The sequence below is a fragment of the Chrysochloris asiatica genome, unplaced genomic scaffold (genome assembly GCF_000296735.1).
Source record: "Chrysochloris asiatica unplaced genomic scaffold, ChrAsi1.0 scaffold00341, whole genome shotgun sequence".
In the NCBI taxonomy this organism is placed as follows: Eukaryota; Metazoa; Chordata; class Mammalia; order Afrosoricida; family Chrysochloridae; genus Chrysochloris; species Chrysochloris asiatica.
The window spans coordinates 1,998,058-2,007,509 of NW_006408859.1; the positions used below are offsets into that span (position 1 = coordinate 1,998,058).

The 9,452-nt window shown below is 44.0% G+C and overlaps 1 protein-coding gene across 1 annotated transcript in view; it reads left to right on the forward strand.

Annotated features, from left to right (window-relative positions):
- Positions 1-266: 266 nt before the first annotated feature.
- The window catches only part of LOC102830190 (60S ribosomal protein L13-like), a 12,311-nt gene continuing 3,125 nt past the window's right edge, over positions 267-9,452 (forward strand). Inside the window, exon 1 of the mRNA XM_006875872.1 lies at positions 267-279. Coding sequence (XP_006875934.1) covers positions 267-279 — 13 coding nt within the window. The remainder of the gene's footprint in view (positions 280-9,452) is intronic.

The following is a 9,452-nucleotide window of genomic DNA, read 5'->3' on the forward strand; positions in this document are numbered from 1 at the left end:
TTTGGGCGGAGTGTACCATTTATGTAGGTGTGGTGGTTCATCGGTAGAAAACCCTCCATTCAGAGACCCAGAAACCCAGGTTCAGTTCCTGGCCAATGCACCTCATGTACAGCCACCACCAATCTATCAGCGGAGGCTTGTGTGTGGCCATGATGCTGAAGACATTTCAGCAGAGCTTCTAAGCTAAAAGGAACTAGGAAGAAAGGGCTGTGATTTACTTCCAAAATTCAGTCAATGAAAACCTGCCTGTGGTACGTGGGGCCGCCATGAGTCTGGCAGGTACAGCAGCAAAGACCACCATCGAAGTCTCAAGCTCCAAGGTCTCAGAATTCATCCTTAATTCCATGGTATGGCTTAGGGTTGGAGGGGCTTCACAGCCAGACAGAAGGGAGGCCAACTCCCCAAATCACATTGATGAGCTCTGGTATGGTGCTGTGGGTTAATGCGTCGGACCACAAAGCCTATTTGAACTGCAAGGTCGGTGGTTCAAGCTCACCAGCTGCTCCTCGGAAACCTATACAGGGTCGCTATGAGTTGGAACCAACTCGATGGCACTTAACAACAACAAAAGCAACATAGAGGGAAACATCAGGGATCTCCTGGGAGTTGTGTAAGTATAGATGGAGGGCAAGTGGGTGGTTTCTAACACAGTGCCAGCACATAGTAGGTTCTCAGTGGAAGCTTTTTTCCTTTTGTGCAATGCCTCCAGTCTTTATGCGGGAAGAATACAAATTCAGTAACTTTCTCTTGATATCTCGCGATATAAATTAGCCTTTTCCTAAACCTCAATATCTTTTTGTTGTTTGTTGTCACTGGATCAACTTTGCCGCTTGGCAACCCATGTGTGCTCCTTTGGGTTTTGAAGGTGGTGATCTTTTGGGAGCAGATCTCCAAGCCTGTCTACCCAGGCATCACTGTGTGGTTTTGAATGGCCAAACTTTTGACCAGTAGTCAAACACTAAACCCCAATGCAATACATAGAGTCAGGCAGTAAGTTGGAAATAATTCTGTTTTTAGTTTCTGAGACTTTAGAGGTGGAAAAACTTTTGTGTTTTGGTTGCTGTTTTGTTTTTGCTTTGTGTGTGTGTAACTTTGTACTTAGGGTAAAATTCTCTTATTTAACCAGGGCATGCTGTGGGAAACGGGGCAGGGGTGACATTGGGGTGGGAAGCAGGAGGAAGAGAGAGCAAGATTAAGTTCAGAGCAGATGGTGTAAAGGAAACAGATGTGTCTGCAAAGCTGAAATGTGAAATTTATCATTGGGCTTTAGTACGCTCCTCTGGCCTTGCCCATATGTGGGTCTCCTGCTCTTTTGTGGGAAGCTACAAAGTGCTGGGGACTGATGCTGGGCAGCCTCTTTGACTGATTCTTTCTGATTAATTGTTTCTCCCAGTAACTTATTTTAAAACTACAAAATACTGTTGTATTTTCAATGTAAACAAAATATAGCAAAGCCAAAACAAAGTCATCAAAATCACAACACAGCCATCCAGATAAAACCTCTGGATGGCATTTTGTATATCCTTTCAGTGTCTTTTACTCTGTATGTGTGAGTATTTGCTTTGTGTATAGCTCTTTGCAGCTTCCTTTATGGAGAGCAAAGGAGAAAATTTACTTTTAGTATTTACTTTGATATAATGAGTAAAAGTTATATTGTAGGTAATATTAAAGGAATCTTTGTTTAAATTTCTGTTTGCTTAAACTGTGTAGTCTACCAGTATTTGAAAGGATAGTTCTGCTCAGAGTCTTAATTAATTCAAAATCAATTCACTGGACTGATCCTCACACTTGATTCTGCCCCCTTCTAATGTTCTCACCTAAATTGTTTGCTCAGTTCTTCCCACTCATCAAGGATGTTCGTACACTTGTACCAAGTCCTCAGGTTTTGACCAGAGCCTCTCTCATGTCTAGTTTTCACTCCGTTGACGCTGCTCCCTGCTTCTTTGGTTGATGCCGTTCATGTTTGGACCCTTCATGTGGAACCTTCTTCTCCTTCTTGGGGTTACACTGGCCCCTGCCTGGTATGAGCTAGTTTTCATTTTGCCCACTCCCAGGATCATGACCTTTTGAGACTCACCAATGAAAAGAAAATACACTGTTTTTTTCTGAAGCCAATAACATTTCTTAAGTCCCCATCTTCAAAGCCAATTCTTCATGTTATTCTATCTAGAAGTTTCTCTCTTTATATAGTGGCCTAATGGAGTCCTGGTGTGGTGCTGTGGGTTAATGCACCAGACTGCAAAGCCATTTGAACTGCAAGGTTGGCGGTTCAAGCTCACCAGTCACTGCTCGGAAACCCTATACAGGGTCGCTATGGGTCAGAACCGACTCAACAGAACTTAACAATAACAACAAAGTTTTATCCATTCTCTTCAAATCTGCAAAAGCAAATGGCACAGCTGTTAACGAGTACTCATTCTGCGGTTGTTGAGACTAATAGCTTTATTTTACAAACAAAGCAATTTGTGTTGTGTTTTTACTTCATAACTGTGGAACAGTATTCCTCCATACCTTTTAGAGCAGTATCAAGGATTGCCTTTCAGACCATCAAAAACCAACAGTGATTTTCCAGACCCGGGGCCCACCTTCCTTACTCAGGACCTGAATTGCAGGTGGTTCCTGGTGCCCCAGGAGTTGTGCAGCCCAGCACAGCAGAGAAGGCCCCCACTCCCAGGCATTCTCCCAAGGAAGTGGTGGGCTATCAGTCCTGGAAACCACGGAGCAGGTGTGTGAGAGATCGCCACAGTGGGTTCTCTGCTGCTCCATGCCTCCCCAGGCTGGCCTTCTCAAGAGTGACACTCCAGAGAATTCCCAGCCAGAACCGCTCTTGAAGGATTCATCAGCTGTGTTTGTTTACTAACATGCGTATAATTAGGTCATGTTAAAGAATCTCTCAAAATTTAAATTTCATTCACTGAAGGGAACTTGACTGTTTTCCTGCTTTTTGGGGTTTTGTGATTTAGTCAAGGAGCCCTGAAAGCACAGTGATAAAGCCCCCGACTTCTAACTGGAAAGATTAGTGGTTCGATCCCACCACCTGTTCCTTGGGGGAAAGATTCAGCAGTCTGTTTCCGTAAAGATATACATCCCTGGAAGCTCTGCTGGGCAATTTGGCTCTGCTGTGGGGTCACTGTGAGTTGGAATCCACTTGACAGCAGTGACTTTGGGCATGATCTAATGAAAGAGGCATTCTGGGCATGGACCAAATATCCCTTTGTTTTAAAAAAATCTTTGTTCTTAGATTTCTATGAGCAGGTAAGAGTCAGGTCTGAGCATATTTTGTTCTCCTCTAACTCCTCCCTCCCCTCAGGTTAAGTGGCACAGTGCTTTTGTTCACAGACAGCCAGAGCCTCTTTGTTAACAAGCTCAGTGGCCTGGAAACATGGTGATTCTGATGAGCAACACAAATTATTTATAACCAGGACACCTCAGATCCTTCCAGGAACAAATCAGGGTGTAAAAAGCAAATACATAAAATGAAATAACAGGAACATTTTAAATAGTATAACTTGTGGGTAGAATGTAATATATAGTATTTTCTTTCTCTTTACAACTAGAACCAATTTTTTAATAGACTTCAGATTTTAGAGCAGTCACAGGTTTACAAAAAACAACCAGACCATTTTAAATTTCAGCTGCATTCTTCTCTATTTAGCATTTTTTAATAGATCAGGACATCAGTAACAACATTGGGCAGTATTTGCTCACCTGGTGTTTACTATAGGGTTGTAAGCGTGAGGGATCCAGCCTCAGTATACCTGAGTGAGGGGACTGAAAGGACCTGGGCTCATATCTGGATGGGTATGTCTGATTGGTGGGGCCTGAGTCACTGTCCCACAGCCCTGTTGCATAAGAGGTTGGAAAAGTGAACATTCGCCAGTTTCAGCTTCAGGTTCATAAATTGAGGAACTCCCTATAGGAGGTGGTGGGAGTCACACACATGGCAGATGCCTGTTACAACAGGCTACCAGCATCTAGAATTGTCACATCCCTTACCTCAGCTTTCCTCGCTGTCAAGGATGACTGACTTGGTGTGCGTAAGGAGCCCCCATGACATGGGTTGAGGATGGTAGACAGAGATCCAGACAAATATTGGTGCTCGTGTTATCGGGAACCTCAGGACCCTCTACACTTTGGTCCATGCAGGGTTCTGCTTCCTGGGTTGCCTCCCTTACTCCTCTCTGCCAGAATCAAATCTTGCCATTCTCTCAAGTCTCACCTGAAGCCAACTTGTTGAGATCCCTTTGGTCTCCCTTTCTTAATCTGTTCTTGTACTTGTGTTGAGGTGTTCAGATCTAGGTTTTGTGGGACCTGAAGTTTATACCATTGGGAAAGGACCTTTTGAGAAAAGATGTAGTTTGATGAACACATTTTTAAGAACTGCCCCAGGGCCCATGTCATTGGGAAGCCCTAAAATGTAAGCTTCATTAACTTTACAAGTAATTCCACATTTGCCTATATTCATTATTTTCTCTTTCTTATCTTTCCCATTTGTAAAATTAAGGTATAATTTGCATGCAATAAAGCTCACTGTCTTCACTGCACAGTTTGACAAATGCCTACAGTGGTGTCTGTACACCACAGTCAGAATAACAAACAATCTCATCACCTCAAAATTTCCCATTCCTATGTAGTCAGCCTCCCCAAAGGCCCAACCTCTGCCATCGCATCTGTTTTCTGTTCCTGTGTTTTGCTTTTTCTAGAATGTCATATAAATGGAAGCATTCAACATGTTGCCATTGACTTTGAGTCTGGCTTCTTAACATTAAATGTATTTGACTTTCCTTCATGTTGTTCTACCAGTCAAACACTTACTAAGAACCCAATCTGCCCAGCACTGGAAATGCTGAGATGAGTAGGGCCCAGTCCCTGCCCTCAGAGAGCTTAGTATAGCCTATTGGCTATAGTATATGCTGTTCTTTTGCTAGCTGGCACACATACTCACATAGCTTTGAAGGCATCGGAGGGTCAGTGGTAGAATTCTTACCTTCTATGTGGGAGGCTTAAGGAGCTCTGGTAGTGTAGTGGATTACGAATTGGGCTGCTAATTGCAAGGCCAGCAGTTCAAACCTACCAGTCGCCCTGCAGAAGAAAGATGAGGTGTACTGCTCATGTAAAGATTGACATCCTTGGAAACCCCATACAGGATCACTATGAGTAGGAACCAACTCCGTGGCATGCCACCATCACCAGCACCATGTGGGAGGCTTGGGCTGAATTCCTGGCCAGTGCACCTTGTGTGCACCCACCACCCGTCTGTCAGCAGAGGCTTGTATGTTGCTATGATGCTGAACAGGTCTCAGTAGAGTTTCTAGACTAAGGTAGAAAAAAGGTCTGCTGATCTACTTCTGAACATCAGTCTGGGAAAACCCTAGGGATTACAGTACTTCGATCCCTAATCACTGGGATGGCAGAGGACTGGGCAGCACTTGCTTCCATTGTACATGAGATTGCCCTAAGTCAGTGATGGGTTCCACAGCAGCAGCAGTAACAGCTTTGCCTGTGACACCCCACCCACGTTGTGATCACTCTGAAGACAGAATCTCTGCCTTTCTGAAGCATCTAGTTGGATTATAAGAGCAATGGGTTTGAAATGAGGCAGACCATATCCCAGCTTACCCACCTAGCAGCTCTGTGACCCTGTGAAGGACTCTGACTCTGGCACAGAGTAGATCTTAATGTCCTAAATGAATGAAGAATGAAATTAATCTCCTCAGGTCCCAGCTCCCTGTATACTCACTGTTGTCAAGTTGAGTCTGACGCATAGTTCCCCTATTGTTGTTAAGTGCCCTCGAATTGGTTCCATCTTATAACAATCCTGTGGAGGGTTCCCACGGAGCCAAGTGGTAGATTTGAACCATCGATTCATGGTTAGCAATCCAGTACTTATCCTATAGCACCACACCAGTAGAAGTACCCCCCTAGGGTTTCTTTGCTCCCACTGAGTGGCTGGTGAGTTCAGACGACTGCCCTTTCAGTTAACAGCCGAATGTGTAGTCACAGAGTGTGTAGTCACAGTATCACCAGGATGCCTTCCCCTCTGTATAGAGGGGGATCATAGTAGTGACTTCTGACTGGTGTGGAGATCAACATGTGGTATAGAACCTGGAGGATGGTAGTGCAGATCAAATGGACAACTATGTGAAGGTTGTTGGGGCAGCAGCGGGAGGCGGGCAGGGGAGCATTCCCTAGGAAGAGCATGTGTGTGTTACTTGTCCCAAACCTATAGAGAGGATCATGAAACATGCTGGAAAAAGAAACTCTGCAGACAGAGACTGCAAAATCAAGCAACCCAGTGGGGGAAAGGGGGTATGGTTTGCTTCTGTTCTGCTAAGGTGGACTATAAGGAGCTCTGGTAGCGTAGTGGTTACGAATCAGACTGCGAACTGCAAGGTCAGTAGTTCGAAACTACCAGCTGCTCCACAGGAGAAAGAGGAGGCTTTCTGCTCCCGTAAAGATTTACAGCCTTGGAAACCCTGTACAGGGTCGCTATGAGTCGGAACTGACTCCACGGCACATAACAACAACAAGGTGGACTATGATAGAGAGAGAACCTCGTTTATGTGAACAGTATATATATTTGTTGATGTTAGGTGCTGACAAGTCGGTTCAGACTCATAGCAACCATGCATACAATGGAATGAAACACGGCCTGGTCCTGCCCATTGTTGCAAGCATGATGTCCTTCTTCATGGTATATGCTTGTTCTTGTTGTGAAGTGCCATGGAGTCAGTTCCCACCCATAGCAACCCAGTGTAGGGTTTCCAAGAAGCGGCTACCGATTTTTCAGTCTAGCGCATTAACTCACAGCACCACACCAGGACTCCAGAGTATATGCTTGTAGTCCTTTAATTATACTTACACCTGGTACAAGTAAAAATATATTATGTGAGGCCCAAGTGGAATTCTACTAGGCAGGAAGCACACAACAGTCTCCCTCCCTTTCTTCTAGTTATTCAGTCATTCATGGATGATCTGTAGGCGCTGGGCCATGCCCTGGGTGGAGGCAGTAAGGTGGGCTAGCACAGGAGGGAAAGGCATGGGCAGTGGAGTCAGATAGGGCACCGGTGTGTAAGTCTAGACTCCTCCCCTGTGAAACGCAGTTGTTTAATTTCACTAGACCTCAGTTTCCTCCTTATCTGTAGTATAAGGAAAAGAGTAACATAGGGATATATGAAGATTGTTGGGTTCCTGTCACATAATGAACATTCAGTAAATAAACTGCTGTTAGTTATTGCTGAACCGACTCGGGCTCATGGTCACACATGTACCAAAGAGTAAAGCATTGCCCAGTGTTGTGCCATCTCCACCATCACTGGTATGCTCAAGTGTGTATTTTGAGTACCTTCCAATCTAGGAGGTTCATCTTCCAACACTACCATATACCGGATAGTATTCTGTAGTGATCCATGAGGTTTTCATTGACTACTTTTTGGAAGTACATCACCAGGCCTTTTTCCTATTCTGCCTTAGTCTGGAAGTTCTTCTAAAACTTGCCCATCACAGGTGACCCTTTCATATTTAAAATGCCTGTGGCAGAGTTTCCAGCATCATAGCAACATGCACGTCACCACTGTGTAACAGATTGCAGATGGGTGGTGGCAATACATAAACAGTAGCTTTTAAATCATAACAAGATCATTGCTAAGGAGCAAAATACAAAATACACAAATGGCTGCAACCGTACATTGACAGGGAACTGCCAGAGGTTTCAGTCAGATTCAGAAGATGTGGAACAAGGGATATCATTGCTGACGTCAGATAGATTTTGGCTGAAAGCAGAGAATATCAGAAAGATGTTTACCTGTGATTTATTGACTATGCAAAGGCTTTCGATTGTGTGGATTGTGATAAGCTAATGGACAACATTGCAGGGAATGAGTATTCCAGAACACTTAATTGTACTCATGAGGAACCTGTACATAGACCAAGAGGCAGTTGTTCGAACAGAACAAGGGAACACTGAGTGGTTTAAAATGAGGGAAGGTGTGTACCAGGGTTGTATTCTTTCATGATACTTACTCAGTTGGTATTCTGAGCACATAATCTGCGAAGCTGCATAATATGAAGAAAAATGTGGCATGGATTGGAGGAAGACTCATTAACAACCTTCAATATGCAGATGATACTACCTTGCTTGCTGAAAGCAAAGAGGACTTAAGATATTTACTAATGAAGATCAAAGACCATAGCCTTTGGTATGGATTGCATCTCAGTGTAAAGAAAACAAAAATCCTCACCACTGAACCAATAAACAGCATTCTTATCAACAGAGAAAAAGTGAAGTTGTCAAAGACTTCATTTTTTCTTGGATCAACCAGCAGTCAAGAAATCAAACAATATATTGCATTAGGCATATGTGCTGCAGAAGACCTCTTTAAAGTGTTGAAGAGCAAAGATGTCAGTTCGAGGACTAAGGTGCATCTGAACTGAGCCATGATATTTTCCATAACCTCATATGCATGTGAAAGTTGGAAGACCGTAGAAGAATTGATGCATTTGAGTTATAGTGTTGGAGGAGAATATTGAAAGTATCATGTGGTGTAATGCTGATGTTCTCCCATGTAAACTATCACTCAATTCACAATAAAAAATTAAAAAAAAAAAAGAAAGTATCATGGACTGCCAAAAGAAAAAACCAATCTATGTTAAAAGCATGGCCAGAATGCTCATTGGAAACCAGCATGGCTAGACTTTGTCTCTCATACTTCAGACATATTATTAGGAGGGACCATTCCCTGGAGAAGGACATCATGCTTGGTAAGGTGGAGGGTCAGAGAAACAAGAGGAAGGCCCCCAGCGACATGGATTGGCACAGTGGCAGCAGCAATGATTGTGAGATTGGCGCAGCAGTGTTTGATTCTATTGTGCATAGGGTTGCCATGAGTCAGTACCAAGTCGATGGCACCTAACAACAACAACAACAACAACAAGGAGCCAAAACATACAATGAGCTAAGACTGCTGTTTTCATGTTTTCTCCCTCTGGCTCATTAGAAGGTCACATTGGGTATATATAGGCCCAAGGGCTAGGACCCATGGCAACTAAAACCCAGGTGATTTTCTGTGCCATGGGAACCTTGAGCTGCATGCCAGCCCCAGCAGCTCTTTGCCCAGCTTAAAATTCTCTGGTAAGCATTGAGAGTAAGGATGCCCCTGTGAGGCAGTGTGGTAAAGAGCAGGCTTTCTCAGGTGCATGGAGAATGCAGGCCCAGAGTGTATTTGAGAAAGGTCTTTCAGGGCTAGGTGGTGCAGATGGTTTGCATTGGACTACTAACCTGAAAAGGACCTCTAGCGGCACAGTGCTGAAGATCTCAGTTGCTAATCAAACGGTTAGCAGTTCAGATCTACCTAGGGACTCCATAAGATAAAGACCTAGAATTTGGCTTTCATAAAGAGCTCTGGTAGCGTAGTGGTTACGAATTGGGCTGTGAACCTCAGGGTCAGCAGTTC